The 23,226-nt window shown below is 47.9% G+C and overlaps 1 protein-coding gene across 6 annotated transcripts in view; it reads right to left on the reverse strand.

Moving 5' to 3' along the window:
• The window catches only part of PLXNA4 (plexin A4), a 699,000-nt gene that overhangs the window by 71,874 nt on the left and 603,900 nt on the right, over positions 1-23,226 (reverse strand). For all 6 annotated transcript variants that reach the window (XM_053255172.1, XM_053255171.1, XM_053255173.1 and 3 more), the window contains 4 exons: positions 21,913-22,055; positions 17,471-17,739; positions 7,580-7,646; positions 2,337-2,483 (listed from right to left, as the gene is read on the reverse strand). In XM_053255172.1, coding sequence (XP_053111147.1) covers positions 2,337-2,483; positions 7,580-7,646; positions 17,471-17,739; positions 21,913-22,055 — 626 coding nt within the window. The remainder of the gene's footprint in view (positions 1-2,336; positions 2,484-7,579; positions 7,647-17,470; positions 17,740-21,912; positions 22,056-23,226) is intronic.

Genomic DNA, 23,226 nt, shown 5'->3' on the forward strand with positions numbered 1-23,226 from the left:
GGGTCCACAGATGTTGCTGGACTACAACTCCCATCACCCCCCCAGCCACAAAGGCCTTGTCCACTGTGGCTGGGGATGATGGGAGTTTCCATCCAACAACAATGGGTGGCCCAAGTTTAAACACCCCTGCATCAAATCTTTTTGCCGAGGGCACTGAAGTGGCCAGATCTCGGATCGCTGTGCGATCCACAGCTCGGATCGCTGTGCTAAGAATCAGATGCAGAAACCTCAGCAGGCAGTGTAGACTCTCCTGCTGCAGCATCTGTGTGTAATAACTTGAGGCAGATTAAAAGAAACCCGTCTGGTGCGGCAAGTGTTATTCTAAAATCAGAGACCCTGAAATAACTTCTGTGTGTGACCAGGAAAAAGGAGAGGAGACAGAGTGATGGAAATATCTCATTCGTGGCCTTTCCCCTCTTCAATCTCCCCAGTGGAGTGGTTCTCTGTAAATCTGCTGCGATTCCCCTCTGAAGAGACCTGCCAATGCTTGAAACGGAAAAGGGAAAGGCGAACAACATCACACAGCGCCATCAAAGGAAGGAAGGCTTTGGCTGAGGAAGAAAAATTATCATCATTCATCCTGGCATTCCGGCACCTTTCTGTTTGCCAGATGCAAAAGAAGGGCGTGAGGGTTCCTTTTGGTTAGAGAGATCCTGCAGTCCATTCATGCACCCAGTAAGCCCATGTGGCGTCACAGTTAGAATGTAGGGTTACAACTGGGAAGACCCAGTTCTCATTCATTGGGTGACCTTCTGCTAGCTGCCCGCTCTCAGGCTAACCCAGGGCTCCCAAGACTTGAATCCCCAGATATTGTTGGACTACAACTTCCATCACCCCCACCCACCATTTATTTCTTATGTTTCTGTACCCACCCATCCACCCCCAATACAAAAAGGTCCCTGGGCGGTTCACAGTCTAAAAACCATTACAACACTGACACAATTAAAACAATTTAACACACACAAATAGAAACAGCAAAATCCACAGCTTTAAAACTATAAATGAAAAACCTGGCTAAACACAGGTATGTTTTCAGGTCCTTCTTAAAAACATTCAGAGAAGGGGAAACTCTAATTTCATTAGGAAGTGCGTTCTGGAGTCCTGGGGCAACTCTAGAAAAGGCCAAAGGATGATGGAAAGGCCACTGAAAGCGGGGATGATGGGAGTTGTAGTCCCATAACAGCTGGGGACCCAAGGCTGAGAATCCCTGGGGCAAAGTGAAGTAGAGATGTCTCTGTCTCATCTCTCTTCTAATCCTAGAACTTGGGATCCTCCAGTGAAATTGAGTGATAGGAGATCAACATCTGGTGACTCAATGTCGGGAACCCCCAGCCTAACCTATTCCACAGGTTTCTTGTAAGGATAAAATGGGACTCCCTGGAGAAAAGTTAGGAGGAAACTGAAATAGATCTAGAAGTGCCCTTTCAGCAAGACTCCCAAGAAGGACGTAAGAGCCCTGCTGGATGAGACCCAGCATCCACCCTGCCGACTCTGATCATGGCCAAGTGGCAGCAACCCTCCCACTGCTTGCTCTCTAGTAACTGGTATTCAGAGGTATACTGCTGCTGATAGTAGAGGTTCTGTTTAGCAATTGGGGCTCATCGCCTCCTCCATGAATGTGTCCATCCACTTTTCAAGGTCTCCCACTTTTCAGGAGAGCAACAGCAGGAGAGAGGGCATGCCCTCACCTCTTGCCTGTGGGATTCTCAGAGGCATTTGGTGGGCCACTGTGGAAACAGGATGCTGGACTAGATAGGCCTTGGGCCTGATCCAGCAGGGCTATTCTTTTGTCCTTAAGGCCATCTACGACAGAGCCATCACCACATTTGTGGCAGCATATCTCTCAGGTTAATGATGTGTTTTATGAAGAAGTCCTTTGCTTTGGCTTGCCTCGCATCTGCTGCTAACTCAATTCAATCGTTTTTACTGCGGCTTCTCTGTGTTTTTATCTGTTATCTGTTGTCTTGTTTTTATGCTTGTTTTATATGTTTTTAGCTTGATGTTTTTATTGCTTTTATTGTATGTTTTAATTTTTGTAAACCACCTTGGGGTTTTCTTTTAACAAAAGGCGGTATAGAAAATGTAAAAATAAATAAATAAAATAAATAAATAAAATAAAATAAATAAATAAAATTTTCTCCTGTGAGCCTGAGGTTCTCCTATTATGTCATTCTCTCTCTCCACATGATGAATAACGTTACTGGAGTAAATTGGAGGAAAAGAAGGGCTCTGCACCATGCAGTTTTCCATCCTGGAGTGTGGTGGCCATCCGCTGGTACCACCACCTGTGCCAAAAATGCATAATGGAGAGATGCAAGGATAGTGTCACCACTCACCAAGGTCTTGTAGTCAATCTGCTGCCGGATGAGCTTGTCCTCGCTTAGGGAATAGCGGGCTTCTCCAGTGATGGCATCAATCGGCCCCTTCTCCATCTGCTGCTTGATGGCACAGAAGAGGGAGAAGAGAGGTTCCCCGGCACATTCCTGCAGGGAGGCAAGAAGGAGATAACGAGGTGACATCAGACCGCACCTTGAGAGGGCTCCATTGCTCCCACCATCTTTTCACAGCCTGCTCTGCCCACTTCCTGAATGCTATCAGATCACACCTCTCCATCATGGGCATGCAAGTGGGGTAAACCTGTGTCCAAATAGTAATACACAAATCCAGTCCTCAGGATCCATTATGCCAAACACGCCACTTTTGTCTTGACATGATATTCTGATTATGGCACTGGCCATCCCACTTCCCCGTATTTTTCCTTTTCTTTTCTACAGTAGAGGTTCTCAGACTTGGGTCCCCAGATGTTGCTGGATTACAACTCCATCATTGGGGCTATTGTGGCTGGGGATGATGGGAGTTGTAGTCCAGCAACATCGAGGGACCCAAGTCTCTGCTCTAAGAATATGCCTGTACCACGCTGTTCATTTCTGGGAGATGGGGAGTTAGACAGCTACAGTGTCAAAAACAGGTGAATTGTGTTGGGTTACCTACCTACCTACTTAATTTGACTACTACAACTACTATGAATATTTACAGTATATACTGTTTTACAACAAAACTTCTCAGAACAGTTTACGCAGAAAAAGAAACAACAACAACAACAACAACAATTCAATTTCTATACCGCCCTTCCAAAAATGGCTCAGGGCGGTTTACAAAGAGAAATAACAAATAAGATGGTTCCCTGTCCCCAAAGGGCTCACATTCTAAAAAGAAACATAAGACACACACCAGCAACAGTCACTGGAAGTACTGTGCTGGGGGTGGATAGGGCCAGTTACTCTCCCCCTGCTAAACAGAGAATCACCACAGTAAAAGGTGCCTCTTTGCCCAGTTAGCAGGGCAGTTAGCATAATAATGCATTAATATAGATATATAAATATAGATAGTCCCCTGTCCCCAAAGGGCTCACAATCTAAGATGAAACACAAGGTAGACACCAGCAATTAGCACTGGAGAGATGCTGTGCTGGGGTTGGATAGGACCAGTTGCTCTCTCACTGCTAAATGTAAGATAATCACTAATTTAAAAGGTGCCTCTGCTCAGTTAACAAACGTAATCTTCGGTTTTTCTAACATAAGAGCAAGTTTGTTTTCTATTTTCTGGTCTTGGACCATAAACAATCAATCGATCCATCAATCAATCTACGAGCAACAATTTTTAAATTTTGCTACTTCTGAGCTTTACAGGTTTTCTCCAAGTTCTGGAGAGCAGTGAGGAGAGATCAAGCTGTTTTTCACATTTACCACTTCCAAAAGGAAATCGCCACTTGCTTCTCTGAAAGCCTCTGAGATATTTTGAACAAGGCATCATCCAAGCTTCATTAGTCCCCAAGAGCTCCCTCCATGGCTGTTACAAGGCTGGCACAAACTATAGATGGGGATTAATACCATCCTGTCTTGGAAACACAGTATGCTGTTTTTGACACACAAACCGTCTTTACCTGAATCCAAGACTAGGTTTCTCCCAAGCTTTTTGATATTAGAAATCAGGAAGTCGTCATAAATTCAGAGTCATCTTTGATTCAGGTAAATACAGTATCTGTCTTGAGGGCTTACAGTGAGCCAGGTTATAATTAATTAATTTAGTGAAACTTATGAACATTGTTCTTTACAAAGGTTTAAGAGGAAAGTTCTCTGCTCCCAAAAGTTCTGGTCATTGCACCTTAAAAGGATATTGTTGAGCCAGAAAGGGTATACAAAATGGGCAAATTATCCAAAGGTGCAAATTATCAGGGGCTGGAGCGACTTCCCTGTGAGGAAAGACTAGAACGATTGGGCCTTTTTAGTTTAGAAAAAAGGTGGGTAAGGAGGGAAATAATAGAATTGTATAAACTTATCCACAGCGTGGACCAGGTGGTTAGAGCGAAGTTTTTCTCCCTCTCTCATCATATTAGAATCCAGGGTCACCCATTCAAGCTGAATGCTGGGAGAGTCAAGACAGAAAAAGGAAATCCGTCTTTACCCAAAGTGTAGTTTAGCTGCGGAATTCACTGCCCCCAGGAGTGGTGATGGCCACCAATCTAGATGGGTTTAAAAGTGGATTAGACAATTCCATGGAGAATAGGGCTATCAACTGCTACTAGCCTGGATAGCTGCATCTTTCCACTAGGATCAGAGGGAGTGTGCCCCTGAACAGCTGGCGCTAGGCAAAACCGGTGGGAGAGAGTGGCTGCCCTCTTTTCTCCACTTGTGGACTTCCCAGAAGCATTTGGTGGGCCACTGCATGAAGCAGGAAGCTGGACTAGATGCGTCTCTGGCCTGACCCTGTTCTCTTCCGCTTCATTAGATTTTTATAATGCCTCACTCAGACGGCTCTAGGCAGTTCACAAATACTTTTAAAAAAACCAAACAGATAACTCATTTTTAAAAAATTAAAACCAGTTTAATACCATTTCAGTACTCCCTAAAGGCCAGGCTAAAAAGACCTGTTTTTATTATTTATTTATTTGTTTGCTTGCTTGATTTTTAGACCACCCTTACAAAATAGCTCAGGGCGGATCACAAACATCAAAGACCCTTTAAAACAATTTAAGAGCACTGGAAGGCCAGGCCAAACAGGTAGGTCTTTAGGGCTCTCCTAAATTCCAATAAAGAATTCAAATTTAGGGCTCTTTTAAAGGCTGCTAAAACTCTCCAGCCTCTAATCTCCACAGGGAATGCGTTCCAGAGCCCAGGAGCAGCTAGAGAGGAGGCCCGATCCTGAGTCGCCACCAACCGAGTGGTCAGGAGCCAGAGACAGACCTCTCCTGATGACCTTAATGTGCAGTGACCTTATGCTATATATCGGAGAAAGGGGAGGGAAACAGAGGCAGAAGCAAATGGGAAGAATATGCTGGAAAGAGACTAGACGTTTGCAGTACCATCGAATGCACGCTTATGCAGAAATACACTCCATGGCGTTCAATAGGGCTTACTCCCAGGTAAGGGTGCACAGGATTGCAGCCATAAGCGTTCCGTCTGTCCAGCCCTCTCTGTCCTGTCGCAGTCCTGGTTTCCCTGTGACTCCTCTTTCCCCTTCTGTTACTCTCCTCTGGGTCCTCTGGCTCTCCTCCCTCACCCCAAATTCCCAGGGATGCTTTCCATGTTGTCCCCTGCCAATCCCCACCAAGCCCGCTCCCCGTCTGAAGCAGCCAACGTGGGCCTTCTCCTCTGCTCCGACACCTGCCTGCCACTTAATTAGCTTATCTGCCGGCAGCATATTGCTTCTGCCCGGCTGCCTATTGCCCTTATCGGCCGGCGTTTGCAGGCTAAAGGCAGGGAGACAAGGAGCTGAGCGGGGAAAATAAAATAGCCTATTATGAGAGCAAAGCTTGAAGCGACTCACTTCCCTCTCCCCCCGCCCCGTCCCCACCATTTCAGCTGGGCATCTGATAGCAGGAGCCACCGAATCGACCTTCCTGGGCCCTTCAAAAGGTTTCCTGCTGCAAGAGGTGGCGGATCACAGGAGGCAGGAGGAGGCCTACTTAAGGACCCTTCAGCCTTTCAGCTCCAGTGGGGGCAGAATAAGGGGCTGCGTATTGAGGGCTTGTCCCTTGCCTTGGGTGCCGGATCAGCCCCTTTGGTCATGGAAACCCAGACACTGCAGGAGTGTGAGGTGGCACTAGTAGTGGGAAGGCTAACCTTGGCTGCAGGATTTGGACAGCAGCTTCACATGCATCCCGTTGGGAGTAAGACCCACTGGACTCAGGAGGACCTATTTATCTCATATATCTATATCTATATCTATAATATTTTTATACCGGCTGATATGTTAATCTCTAGGCAAAAAGAAACTTACAGGCAAAAAGCAGGCAATGGCTGCATTCGCATGTCAGGCAGAACTGCAGGTCTAATGGACCCCGCATGGTTACCTGTCCACATTCGGATGTAACCGGCTGGACCCCAAATGCAGTCAGGAAGACTGCAAAGAGGAGGGGGAACTGGATGCATGGGCTGGAATGAAGGACAGGCCAGGCAGCCAATCACAGCCAGAATGAGAAAGGAGCTCTCTCCCTGAATTCTGGTTGGAGCTCAGTGGGATTGGAGTTCAGCATTTGGACATAAAGCTCACATCTTCAAAGATACTGTAAGCTATTCCCCTTAGGGGATGGGGCCGCTCTGGGAAGAGCACCTGTATGCAGAAGATTCCAAGCTCCCTCCCCGGCAGCATCTCCAAGATAGGGCTGAGAGAGATTCCTGCCTGCAACCTTGGAGAAGCTGCTGCCAGTCTGGGTAGACAATACTGAACTAGATGGGCCAATGATCTGACTCAGTATATGCCATGGCAGCTGCCTATGTTCCTTAAAAAAATATTTAAAAAGCACAAAGTACAACACTGCTTAAATTCCAGCACCACACAATCCCCTGCTACTTAATCCTGCAAAGCAATGCACAGAGGGAAAATTACTATCTCAGTTTTCAACGATTTCTTCATACCGTTAATTTCCTGCATTCTAACTAATCTGGACAATTCAAAGCAACTAACAAAAGCTTAGAGTAAGAATTCAAATCCAAGCTAAAACCCTATGGCATTTTGAAAACAACAAGACAAATAACAAAATAATAATCCAACAAAGGGGGGAAATGTTTGACTAAGAAGCAGAAGGCTGCCGGTTCAAATCCATGCTGGTACTTTATTGGGCAGCAGCGATAGAGGAAGATGCTGAAAGGCATCATCTCATACTGAGTGGGAGATGGCAATGGTCAACCCCTCCTGTATTCTACCAAAGGCAACCACAGGGCTCTGTGGGCACCAGGAATCGAAATCTACTTTACGACACACTTTACCTTTACCTTGATTTAGGGAGGGCTTCCCAACCTTGGGTGTTGCTGGACTACAGCTCTCATCTCCACCAGCCACAATCTGGGAGCTCAAGGTTGGGAATGCTTGGACTAGAGCAGAGATTCTCAACGTTGGGTCCCTAGATGTTATTGGACTTCAACTCCCATAATCCCCAGCCCCAGTGGCCTTTGGTTGGGGATTATAGGAGTTGAAGTCCAACAACATCTGGAGACCCAAGGTTGAGAACCCCCTGGACTAGAGGATGCCTTCCCTGTACAAGAGCAAGGCCACCCACCGGTCTGGTGCTTCTTCTTACCTTGAGGAATTTGTAGAGCAGAAAGGTGAACCAGTTTGTAAGCATCTTCTCAGCCACAGATTCTGTCCTAGAACATAAAAAAAGGGGAGAGCAAAGATGACCACTTCAAGAAAAGAACATCTCTTCGCTTGCTTATTCATGCTCCACCCCTCCCTGCAAAATGGAACAGAATGCACATTCTGACTGATCGGCTGACTAAGGCAGCACCAGTGCTCCCAAGAGAGCACTGGTTCTATGTGGGTGCTGGTGCTGTATTCTGCACTAACGCAGCATGCATGCCCATGGCGGGGGTGATTTTCACACAGCTCTCAGGGACCTGGTTATGAGTCACACAGTGTTCCCTCTAAGATAGGTGTGTGTGTGTGTGTGTGTGTGTGTGCATGCGTGCATGCTCACACGTTGTAGTTGCTGATTTTAACTCAGTTCATTTTAGATCCTGCTCAGGTTGAATCAGGAATCTGGATATACATGCACACTAGGGGTGTGCACGGAACCATCTGGCTCGGTTCGTTTCAAGGCCAGACTGGCCTCAAACGGAACCAGGCCAGTTCGGTCCGGCCCCCATCGAATCCCCCCCCCATCCAGTCCGACAGGTCTGCAAATTTCTTTTTAAAAAATTCTTAAATGAAAAATAACTACCTGTAGGCCCTTCGGGGGGCTTGCTGTAACCGGGGTGTGTGTGTGTCTGTGAGGGTTCCTCCTCCCTCCACCAGCCTCCCTCATCACCGCCACAGCCGGGTAAATGTAGTCTTTTTGGCCCTTTTGGGCCTCCGTAAAGGCCTCACTTAGGGCATTTGTGCATGTGTGGCGGCAGCCAAAATGACTACATTTACATTACATTTTCATTTAATTTTTTTTAAAAAAATTTGTGGACCTGTCGGACCAGACCGGCGGTTCGGTTCCGGTCCGGACGGAAGCGGGGTGTGTGTGTGTTCGGTTCGGTCACAAACCCACGAACCCCCGGACCACAGACCGCCGGACCGGTTCTGCACATCCCTAATGCACACACACACTGCCTTGGTACCGCTGCCCAGAACAAAACTCATTCTGCACACAGAGGAAAGAAATTAGAGAGAACACTGGTCACACAGAGTACTTCAAGGGGCATAAGAGATGGGCAAAAATTGCCCCACCCCTGAAGAAGCAGCACCGCTCTGCACCACTGGGTGGCCTGGTGCTGTCTTAGTCTGTATGGCTGTCACTGAGTCTATACAGGTCTTTCCTGGAGTTCATTTTTCATGCAACAGCCAAGGACTTTGAAGCTGGATGCTTATGAAATTCTCCCCATCTGAGTTCCCCCATGAATTTTGTCTTGGATTTTGCTTTTGGTGAAGTTGAGGAACAGCATATTACCCACTGCTGGCACACCGTATTTGTTTTACTTATGTGATAAAGCAAAGAAAAGCTATTCTAATGAACCCCTGCAAAGAGGCACCTTTTAAAGTGGTGGATCTCATATATTAAGCAGGGGGAGAGCAGCTGGCCCTCTCCAGCCCCAGCACAGCATCCCTCCAGTGGCTGTTGCTGGTGTCTATCTTGTGTTTTCTTTTAGAGTGTGAGCCCCCTTGGGACAGGGAACCATCTTATTTATGTATTATTTATTTTTCTATATAAACCACTTTGATAACTTTGGTTGAAGAATAGGGGTGTATACATATTAGTAGCAGTAACAGTCATGAAGGCATTGAGTATCTGGGATCCTTATCCCCTTTGTATGGATTTATCACCAAATGATAAATTTTTGGTCCCTCCCTTCACAATGCAAGTTCTTTTCTTTTCAGAAAAGAACGTTTTCAGCGAATTGCACCTAAAGCAAAATTTTGAGGTGAGCATGAGGGTTATTGGATAGAAGAAAAACCTGGAGAATTGAGTGAAAAGCTAAAAGTGTTCCAATAAAACTAAAACATTTCTCAAGGGGATTCAGGTAGAACTGAGAAGGAACCCTGCCTGAAGCCCCAGCAAGTTGCTGCCAGCAAGTACGGGTAATGCTAAAGTATTCAGTAAATTGGAGAAACTTGGCTGAAAGATAGAGTCCGGGTAATTGTCCACGCCAGCAGAACGATAGCATCTGCATCAGAAACTGAATTCTCAGGCCCTGCAACCTGATTAGAATTCCAGTGCCAAAACCACAATAAAGGGGGCTCTTTGTTTCGCTCTGTTCAGCCCTCGTAACATCAGAAGGTTCTTTTCCAACCGTGGCTCAGTTGGAGACCTTCTGTGTCAGGCAAGCGAGAGCGAGCGAGCACCGACCTCTCCTGTTTCACACAGACTTTCACTGCTCCACTTCAATTTATGTGAGCCAAATGAAATTTCCCGGCGGGGTGGGGGTGGAGAATAGCGGGGACAGTAACAGCAGGGAGATGGAAGTCATTCTCCTAGTTGTTTTGGTTTGTATTTTGCACACAGAGATTAATGCTTGTTTACACAGACACAAGGATAAAGCTGCATAATGTTCTGTGCTTCATGAGTCTATTGTGGGAAAGGAAGAGAACAGGGATCAGAGGGTTTCCCCCATTCTGTTCCTTCACAAGTTCCTCTACACAGCAAAATGCTGCACCATATCCCTGGTGTGCAAGTGTTATCTGAGCCTGTGGCTCAGGATGGTGGGGGGGGGGGGGAGAAAGTTAGCAACAAAGAGAGAAGTTCCTGCTCTAATGTGGGTCTTACTTCACATTCCAATTTCATTTTATTTTTCTGTTTTCTCTTTTTTTGTGGAGGGACAGAGGTGTTCAGTTTCAGCTCCTTTTCATCCTGTTGTCTGTCTTGAGGGAGTATTCTTCAAGCTGAGAAATGTCCTGCTCTTTTTGTTCAAGCCCTCCTTCCCTTCCCTCTTCACCACTGAGCTCCATTAGCTCCATCCAACTGGTTGTCCGTTAAGTGTCCAGGGAGTCTGCAAACATTCCGCTCCATTGAGTTACTATGGGACAGTTTCGGGAGGGAGTTTTGGCTCCCATCGGGTTTCCCCCCTTCAGAGTTTTGTGAAACCAACCTATCTGCAAGTTACCTCGAGTCTTCCAGTTCCTCCCTCAACATTTCCAACTCTTTCAGAAACAGGTATAAGAAACAGGGCTCACTCTGCCATGCATGCTACGCTTTCTGAATTCCAGTTGAAATAGGAAAATTTCCTACATTAATTCTAGAATTGGAGCAGGAACACTTTGCCACAGCTTTAAATTCCTCTGGTCCATCTGCATCTCCCCCGCCCCCGCTACTGATGCCACAATATGAGCATTGATAAAACCATCCCAAAAAAGCAATGTTGATATTTTCATCCATGTGACTGCCTCGAGATTATTTTGGGGCGGTGTCTTGTTGATGCGCACCTGTGCTCCAGTGCACTGGTAAGACAGAGCACCAACAGCATCAAGCTGCAACTGTCCATGCAGTCACATCCACATTGCTTTTTTGTAGTGTTTTATCAGCACATGGAAGGCTGCATGCTCAAAGGTAAGACAATGCACAAAAAGGAATCTTGACGCAATCATATGTACAAGCATTTCCGAGGTGTGTTTGCTGCTCTTGCTTCGAGGGACTGATGCTGTTTTGGAACAACCAGCACCTGGCTGTGTGTCTATTTGCTTTCACCTGCTCAGCCTGTATATTTGTACACCAAAAAGCTATTACAAACACACACCGAGGCCCCAGTACTCCCTCTGTACAGAACTTGGCCCTGTTAAGCTGGCCTGGAACCCCTGCTGCTCAGGAAAATGCAGAGAAGGGGGAAATGTAAAAATTTATTTTTGCCCCCATATGCGGCATCATGCCTGTGACCATGAACATCTTAGAAACAACAGCAGACATCCAGAGCAACCTTCCAGTAATGCAAAAGCTCTCCTAGCTGTGTTAGGGCAGCACAGCCTTAGGTGCATAGCGGGTGGCGGGGGGGGGAGCAGATTTTGATGAGCCACTCTGGTTCCAAGAGTCCCCTGTGTCATCTGAAAATATGTCCCCAAGGGTCATATAGCTCTCAGGGACACATTTTTAGATAGCATGCACTCCCAGGGACAGTGAATGGTCAAAATGCACTCCCTCCATGCTGTGTGCCAGAGGCTGCATGGCAGGCTCAGTAGTAGGGAAGCTCTCCTATTTGCCCTAGGGGTGTGCACAGAACCGGCTGGCCCGGTTCAGTTCGAGTCCGGACTGGACTTGAACCAGACTGGGGCCAGTTTGGTCTGACATCCCCTTGAACCACTTACCTCCTCCGGGGAGTTGTGGGAGGTGGTGGAGGGGGGTCCTTGGAGGTTCCCCCTCCCCTGCCGGCCTCAATGCAGCCCAAACCGGCTGAATGGGCCGGCTCTTTGGCCCATTCGGGCCTTGCCCCACAGTGCAGTAGCTGCGAACCCCTGGACAGTCCAGGGGTGTTCTGTCCAGGGCCAGAACGAACAGGGGGTGTTTGGGTTCGAACCCGAACCGTCGAACCAAACCGGCTCAACATCGAACTGGCTTGATGTCGAGCCGGTTTGAACACCCTTAATGTGCCCATGCAACTTTCTTCCCTACTGTGGGAAGACCACTCTGGATGTCAGCCAGTATATTTCAAAGCATGTGTCCGAAAAAATCCTACCAATCTGTACAGAAATTCCTGTGGCATGTTACACACTCTTCGGTGTGACTCAGTGTGATAGGATGTGTTAGAACCAGAGGTGCACCTAGGTAATTTTGGAGCCTGGACATAAAGACCTTTGGAGGCCCCCCACCTCACTGGAGCCCCACCCCAACGAGTTAAGCATCACCCCCCCACGCACACACCAGGCCTGCTCAACGTAGCCCCCCCAGCTGTATTTGGACTACAACTCCCATAATCCCCAGAGACAGTGGCCAATAGCCAGAGATTATAGGAATTGTAGGCTAATATCTGCAAGAGGGCTGAAGTGGAGCAGCCCTGCCCTACACACACACACCATGACACACACAGTATTTTTAACAGGTGGGTTTTTTGAGGGCACAAACAGCAGCTGAACTCACAAGAATGTAGGAATATAAAACAAATATATTTATGCAAATATGCATTAGCAGAAACATTTCAACATGGAACTTAACACTTTCCCCTGCCCTCCACCTTCTGTCTCTACAGCACTCAGCGCAATGGGCCTGCAGCATGGCACTACGGCCACACCACCCAGGACAGACTAAAGAAGATTTGGGGGCACCTGGGGGGAGTGGAGGCCCTGGGCTTTGGCCCTGAAGTCCAGGGTAAGAACGCCTCTGGTTAGAACCAGATCCTTGGTTCTACTGTAAAACATTTTGCTGAAGCTGAGATCTGGATCCATTCTGCTCGATCAAATCTAGAGTGTTTGTAGAATCGGGAAGAGATTCTGCTCTGGGCATGTAAAAAAGGCCAAGGATGGTCCACTGGCTACACTAAGGCTCTCCGGGAATGCTCCAAGGTATCCGTCCTGTGATGCACTCAAGGCTTTGCTGCACATGCTACTTGAGGAGCCTGCTGGAAATCAGCTTGTGTTCTGGATATCGTTCTAGAACCGGAGGTTCCCGAATTTGGATCCCAGTTGGTGCAGACATTGTCCCCTCTCCTCTATTAGGCCAGTGAGGTGTGGTGGTGAGAATGTCAGACTAGAAATGGGGAAGGCTCGGTTCAAATGGCTACTCAGCCGTGCACCTCAGTGAGTGACCTTGAGCTAGTCACACTAGTTGTTGTGCAGATACAATGGGCAGAGGGAGGGCTGGGGATGGTAAAGAGGACTGGACGGTAGCTCAGTGCATGCAGAATGTCCCTGGTTCAGTCCTCAGCTTCTGCTGGCCGGGCTGGGAAAAGACTCCTGCCTGAAACCTTGGAGAGACGCTGCCAGCCAGTGTGGAAAATACTGAAATAGAGGGACCAATGGTCTGACTCAGTGACAGGCAGCTACCTGTGTTCATATGTTCCATGTGTGACCTGCTCTGAGCTCTTTGGAGAAAGGATGGTGTAAACATGGAAGGAAGCTCGGCTGTCGTACACGTGGGACAGGGCCTTCTCTGTTGCTGCCCCCAGACTTTGGAATGCTCTCCCGGTGGCTATTAGCTCCTCGGTCTCCAACATGGCTTTTAGGAAACATCTGAAGACTTGCCTTTTTACTCAGGCTTTTATGTGATCGTCTCCATTGTTGCTTCTTTGTATATTGTATGGTTATTTTTTATGTTTATATTTTTTTAAAAATTAATTAGATCAGTTTTTATATTTTAGCACAATATTTTAATTGTGGAATTTTTATAGTCTTGTTTTAACTTTTTCTATGTGAACTGCCTTGTGATTGTTTTAATGAAAGCAGGTATATAAACTGAACAATAAATAAAATAATAAAATAAATAAACACGTAAGAAATAAAGTCATACTCTGTGGAGAAAATAACTGCCACATTTGGTCCCAAGCCAAAGACAGGAAGAAAAGAAGAAGGATGAAAGGAGCGGGTGGAAGAAAACATCCTGGAAACGACAGGTGCATGATCAACATTTGAAGAGAAGGAACTTGTGAGGGATAGAGAAAGCCCTCTCCCCAGGGGAACATGTGGAGGGAATTTCTCCAGTGAGGTAGTAATCTTAGCTGTATAGCAGCAGGGAGTTACTTTGGAGAGAGTAAAACAAACTGAAAGCGAGATCTGATCTGCACTCCCAGCTTCCCTGCTTAGCAGCCTGAACACTGCGAGAGACGGCTGCAATTACGTGCATCTTATTGATGCTCTGCTACCGGCTGTGTGCCACAGAAAACCCTCCCAGGCAGATGGCACAGCAAGCGCTTCGCCTGCACCATTCTGCGGAGGAGCTTTGAGGACTGTGCCAGCTCTGGAGCTCACTCGCATCGATCTTAAACCGTTCCTCTGAAGGCAAAGGGAAGAGTCTGGATTCTACAGTGGTGTGAAGCCCCTGCAAATTCTGATCTTCACTGCGGCTATTGTGAAGCACCTGGCAGGTATCGGAAGCATCTAGATTTTGACCTAGCAATGGGTACTTGTGAAGTGGAATTGCTGCCAAGGAATCAGTCCCTCGGGACAAAATGATCTTCTGTTCCTGGCGCAGAACAAGCAAGTGGATAAGAGAGCCCGGGCCTCCCCATGTTAAGAATTAAAACACAAATATTTTAAAAATCATCCCTCCTCTACAAAGCTGACTCATGCTGAATCAGACCATTGATCCATCTAGTCCAGTACTTCATTGGAACATCGGAACCTAGGAAGCTGACTTCTACTGAGTCAGACCCTTGGTCCATCTAGCTCAGTATTGTCTACTCAGACTGGCAGCGGCTTCTCCAAGGTTGAAGGCAGGAGTCTCTCCCAGCCCTATCTTGGAGGTGCTACCAGGGAGGGAACTTGGGACCTTTTGCATGCAAGCATACAGATCCCCTAAGGGGAATATCTTGAAGTGCTGACACATGTCTACCATTCAAATGCCCCTGCTAACTGGGCAAAGAGGCACCTTTTAAAAGTGGTGATTCTCTTTATTGAGCAGGGGGAGGGTAACTGGCCCTATCCACCCCCAGCACAGTGCCTCCAGTGACTGTTGCTGCTGGTGTCTATCTTGTGTTTCTTCTTAGATTGTGAGCCCTTTGGGGACAGGGATCCATCTTATTTATTTATTTATTATTTCTCTGTGTAAACTGCCCTGAGCCATTTTTGGAAGGATGGTATAGAAATCGAATCAATGAATGAATGAATGAATGATAATGCAACCCAGGGTGGACCCTGCTTAGCAAGGGGGGCAATTCATGCTTGGTTCTCAAGCTTGGGCTCCAGATGGGCTCCAATTCTCATCACCATTCCCCTATAATTGTTGGGCTACAATTCCCATCATCCCCAGGAACAATGGCCCAAAGGAGATATAGCCCAACATCCAAAGAGCCCAGCTTGAGAGTAACTGGCAGTGGCTCTCCGGGATCTTAGGCAGAGATCCATCCCATCATTTCCTATTTGAGAAAGGGCTGAAGATGCTAGGCCTTGCACCTGGACCTTCTGCATTCAAAGCATGCCCTTTGCCTCTGGGCTTACAGCCTTTCCCTTCAAGACAGCTTGCAAAAGTTGAGCAAGTTCCACTCTTTCCCAACTGAGACTTCAGGCGCTGCTGCAAAAGTCCTCCTCACTTGGATCATCGGAAACTGTTTGAGCTGTGGCTTGCTGCAGCGGGGGATTCAAGATGTTTGGCTGTCTGGGGCAAAGGAAAACCTGATACCCCCCACCTCAGTTGGTGGACAGCAGCATTCTCAGGTCATGCTGCCAAGGCAGCAGTGGTGGGGGCATGCCAGCTGCACTCTCCGACTCTGCCATCAAGCCAGGCAATGGTGTCAGAAGCATCCGAAGCCTGTGTTGGAGGGGAAAGAGGTGTGCCTCAGTAGGTTGAGGAGAGAAAAGAGGCCAGTGGGGTAGTACCCATGGTGGCAGGGGGCCGAAACTTGCTGCATCTTGTGCCCCTCTTTGTCCCCATGTCTGAGGTGACTGGCTCACCATGCTTCATGGAAAGATCACCCCTGGTGGCCTGTATTATATGGGTGGGTTGCAAGGGAGCATCAAGTGGTTTGCGGAAACTAATTTTAAACTGTTTAATTGTTTTAACTCTGTGACATTATTTTCACTGTTTTTATTCTGTGAATTGTTTTTCATTGTTTTTATTCTGTGAAAGTGTTTTAATTGTTTTTATTTATTTTTATATTGTAATTGACTGGATTACTGCAATGCGCTTTATGTGGGGCTGCCCTTGTACATAGTTTGGAAACTACAGTTGGTCCAGAATGTGGCAGCCAGGCTGGTCTCTGGGTCATCAGGACGACCATATTACTCCTGTATTGAAGGAGTTACACTGGCTGTCAATATGTTTCCGGGCAAAATATAAGGTGTTGGTCATAACCTATAAAGCCCTAAACAGCTTGGGCCCTGGGTTTTTAAGAGAACATCTTCTTTGTTATGAACCCCACCACCCATTGAGATCATCAGGAGAGGTCCGTCTGCAGTTGCCACCAGCTTGTCTGGTGGCTACTCAGGGACGGGCCTTCTCCGTTGCTACCCCGAGGCTTTGGAATGCGCTCCCTAGTGAAATAAGAGCCTCCCCATCTCTGACATCTTTTAAAAAGTCTCTAAAGACGCATTTCTTCAACCAGACTTTTAACTGATATTGTTTTGATTGTTTTAATGTTGTTTTTAGAATATTGTTTGAAATTTTTAAATTGTGTTTTAAATTTCTTGCTTTTAATTTTTTTTTTTAAATTAATGTTTTACTTTTAATTTTGTTGTAAACTGCCCAGAGACATAAGTTTTGGGTGGTGTAAAAATATGATTAAATAAATAAATAAATGATTTGGATTATGTACAATGTCGACAGATAGATAGATAGATAGAGTGGTGACTTGCATTTGTGTGACTGAGGGTCCCTTAACAGACATACATACATACATTTTATTTATATATTGCCCAATGCAGACAGCTCAAGGTAGTTCACAATAAAACCAAACAAAATAAATACTTTAAAACAATCAGAACCGCTTTTAAACATTTTAAAATGTTTTGTACTGCCTTGTTTATTTTCCTTTGTTATTTTTTTTGTTCTGCATTTTCTCACTTGGATGTTTTTAGCGTTGTGTTGTTGTGGGCCACCCAAAGAACCATTTGTTATGGGGCGGCTAACAAATAAAGTTTATTATTATTAATCATCATCACCACCATATTTTTAACATTAAGCAATTTAAAAACAAATGTGATGCTATCTGTGTCTTTCCTGTGGTTACCTCCCGTGAGGCTGGGACATGTAAATGTCCGAGAGCATCAGCACCAGCTTTTGTGGCAGGCTACAACGCCATGGCTGAGATCCACCCAATGGGCCCCACCCACACAGCATCCATAGAATACTAGAGGGCAAACACAGATGGCCCCCCCTGGCTCCTGGGCGAGGCCGCCTGCTCGCTCTGGCACTCACCTCCGGAGCAGCAGCTTGGGGTGGTTCTTGCTCTCCAGGTTTTTGTCAATGAGGTCGGCCAAGAGCTGCTTGAGGACGTCGGTGGCATACTCCAGCTTGCTTTGCAGCACCGTCATGATGAGGGAGGCCACGTTGCCCCGATCCCGCATGGAGAAGCTGCGCTGGGACTCGAGGGTGCGGATGAAGGAGAGGAGAAAGACCTTGTTGTTGATGAGCTGGGCAAAGAGCTTCAGGCCCTTCTCCACCCGCTCTTGCCGGTACCCAGGGACCTGTCAGAAACAGAGAGAGAGGAATTACATGGTGGCCAGTCTTGACGCCCATGATCTCTAAGAAATCTGCTCCCAGCCGAACGTGCCCCTGTGCCGGGTTCATCATCCAAGGTCCTGCTCTGGGCACTTCAGGCATTACAAGTGAGGTGGGTGGCGACTGAGGACCTGGCCTTTTCCATAGTGGCACCAAGGCCTTGGAATACCCTCCTGAGATAGGCCTGCCTGTCCCTGTGTCTTCTTTCATTTCAAAGGCAAATGAAAGCAATGTTGCTGAAGCATGCCTGGGAGGAAGTGGGGGGAGGATGGACAAGTGGCTGCTTCGTATTTTCTGTACAGGTAACTGGCTGCATTCTTAGTTGGCATTTGACCATCTGCTGCTTTGTCATCTTGATGGCAACTGTAGGTTCTCATGACAGTTTCTTGCACACTGCAATTCAGATTACCATGCTGGGGGTGACTAGCAAGTCGGTGGCAAGGATCTGATTGTTCAGATCACAAATTGACCAGCGCTCTGTGCCTTTCTGAGTTTGTTAAAAATCAAAATCCTGCTACAATATGCTGTAGCATGCTGCACCCAGAAACACTGGCCAACATCCTGACGAAGGGAGCACACAGGCAGCAATGGAAGAGGGCGGGTAGTGGTTGTGTCCCAGACTAAAGGGCTCAAATGGGGCAGGGGGGGCGGAGGGGGAGTTATCCACCAATCTTCCCTTCCCTCTGAAGCACTCCATGCCACCCAAAAACAAGCCTCTGAAGGGTGCATGGGACAGGGGCCACGGAGTGCTTCAGAGGGAAAGGGAGCTTGGCAAACATCGTCCTCCCCATGTGAGCAACTCATGCTCCTTTGGCCTGGAATGTGGCTGCTGCCTGCACGCTCCGTGAGTCAAAACGCCAGCCACTGCCTTAAGCAGTTTAAGCAAAGTGGCTTATTTATCAGCAAAGCGATGTGCTGACTTTGCATGATTTAGGTTGCTTCTGGCGGCTGTGCAGTGGGATGGGGGTAGGCGGGTGTGTGTGTGTGTGCGCCAGACTACAAAGAGATGCAGTGGTCCAGGGTGGAACTCCAAGCAGCAAAAACAGAGAGGCCCCATCCACATTCATATACTGAGCCAATGCACAATAAAACGGCAAACGTGGGTCATGAAAGCTGATCAGAGCCGGAGCCGGTGTGGCTTTGCAATCTGGGCAAGCCGCCTCTGCTCTCAGCCCCGGGCTTCTTGATACAGGCCTCCCCCAGTCCCGGGGCCTGCCAAGATTTTCCGGAGGGGCTGCCAGCACTGCCCTCTCCCTTCTCTCCCACCCTGGCCCACAGCACACCCTTGCTATCACAGCCTGCTCCACTCCACAGCAGAGACAGACAGCCTGCCATGCCAAAGCGTGCACAGCACGACAAACGCTCGCCTGGGACTTGGATGAAGACTGACTGAACTCATTACTGCTGGTGATGTAATACAGGCCGCAGCACATGCTGCTAAGCCACCGGGCGATGGAGGGGGCCGCCATTGGCTTGCCCTGAAAGGGCTCCGTTCCAGAAGGAGCCACCGATAATTGGGGAAGGAGGCTGATGAAAGCAACAGGTTCCCCAGAAGGCACTCTCTCCAGCTGGCCTTTAAGAGGGGGCTGTTATGGCCAGAGGCTGCCCAGAGGTCAAAGCCAGTGGCAGAGAGCTGGAAAAAGACAAAAAGGGGCAAGTGACGCAACTGAGGGACTGAAGCTCCTTCTCTACCACTAAATCAAGGCTAAAGTGTTTTTAACGGGGCGGCCCTTTCATGAGGCAAGGTGAGACAGTTGCCTGAGACAGCAGATCGTTCAGGCACCAGGAGGACGTCATAGGAATTACCCCTGCTAACTGAGCAAAGAGACACCTGCTAAAGTGCTGCTTCTCTTTCATTCATTCATTCAACACACTTCTATACTGCCCAAAATTAATTCACATCTCTGGGCAGTTTACAAACAGATAAACACACAAACAAACCCACAAAAAGCGAAAACGTTAGTTAAAATAAATGACAACACACACAAAAACCTTAAATAGTAGGTAAAACAGTAGGTAAAACAAAATAAAAGACATAGTAAAAGTTAAAACTTTACAACAATTAAAATTTTTAAAACAACATTTAGCAATAGCACTAGCACTTACATTTATATACCGCTCTCTATAGCCGGAGCTCTCTAAGCGGTTTACAATGATTTAGCATATTGCCCCCAACATTCTGGGTACTCATTTTACCAACCTCGGAAGGATGGAAGGCTGAGTCAACCTTGAGCCCCTGGTCAGGATCGAACTTGTAACCTTCTGGTTACAGGGCGGCAGTTTTACCACTGCGCCACCAGGGGCTCTATTTATTCTCTCATTTATTCTCTCATTTAGCAGGGGGAGAGCGACTGGCCCTATCCAGCCCCAGCATAGCATCCCTCAAGTGGCTGATGCTGGTATCTGCCATGTTTCTTTTAGATTGTGAGCCATTTGGGATTAAGGGACCATTTTATTAATGTATTTTTTCTTTGTAAACCACTTTGTGAACTTTGGTTGAAGAGCGGTATATAAATATTTGTCGTCGTCGTAATCCTATGATCATTCACTGAAAGCTGCCTTATACTGAGTCAGACCCTGGGTCCATCTAGATCAGTATTGTCTGCACAGACTGGCAGCAGCTTCTCCAAGGTTGCAGACCTGAGTCTCTCAGCCCTATCTTGGAGATGCTGCCAGGGAGGGAACTTGGAACCTTCAGTGATGCTCTTCCCAGAGCAGCCCCATCCCAGGAGCTGAACAGTTGTGAACTGCCCTGAGCCATTTTGGAAGGGCGGTATATAAATCAAACAAACAAACAAACAAACAAACAAACAAACAAACAAACAAACAAATAAATAGGGGAATATCTTACAGTGCTCACACATGTAGGGGTGTGCAAGCCGGCTTGGTTCAAGCTGGGCACGATGTCAAACCGGCTCGGTTCAACAGCCTCAGGGCTGAACCGAACCGAACTCGAGTTCAAATCAAACTGAGCCTGCTCCAAGCTATACTGGTAAAGGGGAATCCAGTGAGGATTCCCCTTTTACAGGACAGCGGCAGGGGGCTGTTCTAATAGAGGGGGCAGGAGGGGAGTAAATCCGTACTTACAAGTAGAAGCCACGGCTGTGGCGGGTGAAGAGACGTCGGGGGTGGTGGCTCCCACCACCCGCGCCATCCTCCCTGAGTTGCCTGGCCAGAAGCCCTGGAAGTGGCCTTGTTTGGGCCCAGTTTGGGTCTCTGCACACACATGGAAGTCACTAAAATGGCCGGCATGCATGTGCAGAGGCTATTTGTGTAACCATTATAGCTCTCAGCCCGTCAAACCAGCTCAGTTTAAACTCAAACTGGGTCCGGTTCGACTGGTCCAAAACCGAGCCAGTCCAGATCAGCTCAAATCCCTTTCAGACTGGAGCTGAACTGGCAAATCTGCTTATGTGCCCAGCCCTACGCGCATGTAGTCTCCCATTCAAATGCCATCCAGGGCAGACCCTGCTTAGCAAAGAGGACAATTCATGCTTGCGACCACAAGACCAGCTCTCCTCCCAAGAACATCAAGATGCCTCTCGCCACTGGCGCTGGAGGAGTTGCAGTTCTTCAGGACTGACCTGACCCAGTGGCAAGCTTGGCAAGGCCTGCCTCTCATACCCCTTGCAAAGCTTGCAGGAAGCACGAGGAGAGAAGAAGCTGCTGGCAACCTTCCCTCCTCCCTGCCCCCCCCCATGCAACTTTGGAAGCTTGCCAAGGCCAGTTTTGATAGCAGGTGGCCCCCACCAGAGGCATGGGGCAAAGCAGAATTTGGAACCTCCACTCAGACACCATAATCCTTGGGACCACCTCTGATTTTCCGCCTAGAACCACCCCCGCCCCAGAAGAAGGACACGACAGAAGTATATGAATGGTGTGGAGAGGGTGGACTGTTGCCAGATTTGGCTTATTTTACGCCCAATTTTGGGTTACAGCCCATTTGACCCATGAGTATATCCCTTAGGTTCTGGCAACAAAGCAAAATTGGCAGGAGAGATTCGGGACAGACCAATGAAAGGGCTTCTCTCCACAATGCACACTGATGGAACTGGCTGCCACAAGATGTGATCATGGCTACTAACTTAGACGGCTTTGTAATCCGACATTATGTTTCTTCTTAAAAAGAATGCTCTTACCTCCAGATCCCTCAGCACAGGATGGTCTTCAATGCCGGGGAAGAGCACCCTCATCGTGTACGTCCGGTAGTCAAGGAAGGGAATGCCAGCCCCATCTAAGTCGCTCGTCAGCTCGTGGATGTCGGTCTGCAGTTCTGCAAAAGCTGCAATTTGAGGTGTGGGGGAAGCAAACAAAGCTGGAGTATTACAGCGGAAGAAAGAATTGCACAGGGGTCAGCAGGGTGCAGATTAGTAGGTGGAGTGTGCAATTGTGATGGAGGAGACCTGGGCCCCAACCTCCATTCCACAGGGGCTCATCTCCATTTCTCAGCCCAAGTTACCCCACAAAGCCCCTGGGAGGATAAAATGGGATTACTTCACAGCTCTTTGAGGAAGGATGAGATGCAAATGGCATAAATCACAGAGGAATGTTGAAAAAGCGTCTTCTCCCAAAACACGGGTTGGCTAAGATATAGTTTAGGCTTATTCACACATTGTGTTCAATGCACATACAATCTGGCCCACCTACCATGCAGTGTTCTGTGGGCGTTTTGTGCACCACGGGTACTGTTGCATGTTCCTAAAGCAACATTTGAGCAGTTGCACAGGAGTACTCTGGTGGTCACACAAATGGCCTCCACGCATGTGCATCGGGCTTCTGGCCCGATGCGTGGGCTGTGCTGCTGTGGGGTAAGCGCTGGCAGGATTTAGAGCTGCTGCCGCCGCCACCCCAACCGCGTAAGGTGCCCTCTCACTGCTCCCCACCTCCAGCCGCCCTTAGAACCCTTTTAAAGGCAGGCTTTCCCATTGCTTGCTCTTCACCAGATTCCCCTTTACAAGCATAGCCCCTCGAACCGGGTCGACCCAATTCGACCGAATGGATTGGACCGCCAGCTGGTTTGACCGAATTGGTTCGCAGTCAGGCGGCTGGGTTTGAATTTGAACCAAAGCGCTAAAACTGGTTCTGTGCACACCCCTATTGCACACCCACGGATGTTGGGCTGGGGTGGCCCAGCGTGAGTGGCAGTGTAGTGAACAGAGGGTGCCAGCCACCCCCATGGGTTTCGAACCCATGGGGTTCAGGGTTCTGTTGTTTCTGAGGTGTTCTGAGTGTAGATTCTCTGGTAGCAATTGAGATTTTCAATACAAACCATGAATCCACTCTCATTTGCTATCAGAGAATCCACACTCAGAACACCACAGAAACAACAGAACCCTGTTGTACCCCATGGGTTAGAAACCCATGGGGGTGGCTGGCACCCTCTGTTCACTACACCGCCACTCACTCTGGGCCACCCCAGCACCCCCCAAGTGCAGTTATGCGGCTGCTGAAAC

The sequence above is a fragment of the Hemicordylus capensis genome, chromosome 5, assembly GCF_027244095.1.
Source record: "Hemicordylus capensis ecotype Gifberg chromosome 5, rHemCap1.1.pri, whole genome shotgun sequence".
NCBI lineage: Eukaryota > Metazoa > Chordata > Lepidosauria > Squamata > Cordylidae > Hemicordylus > Hemicordylus capensis.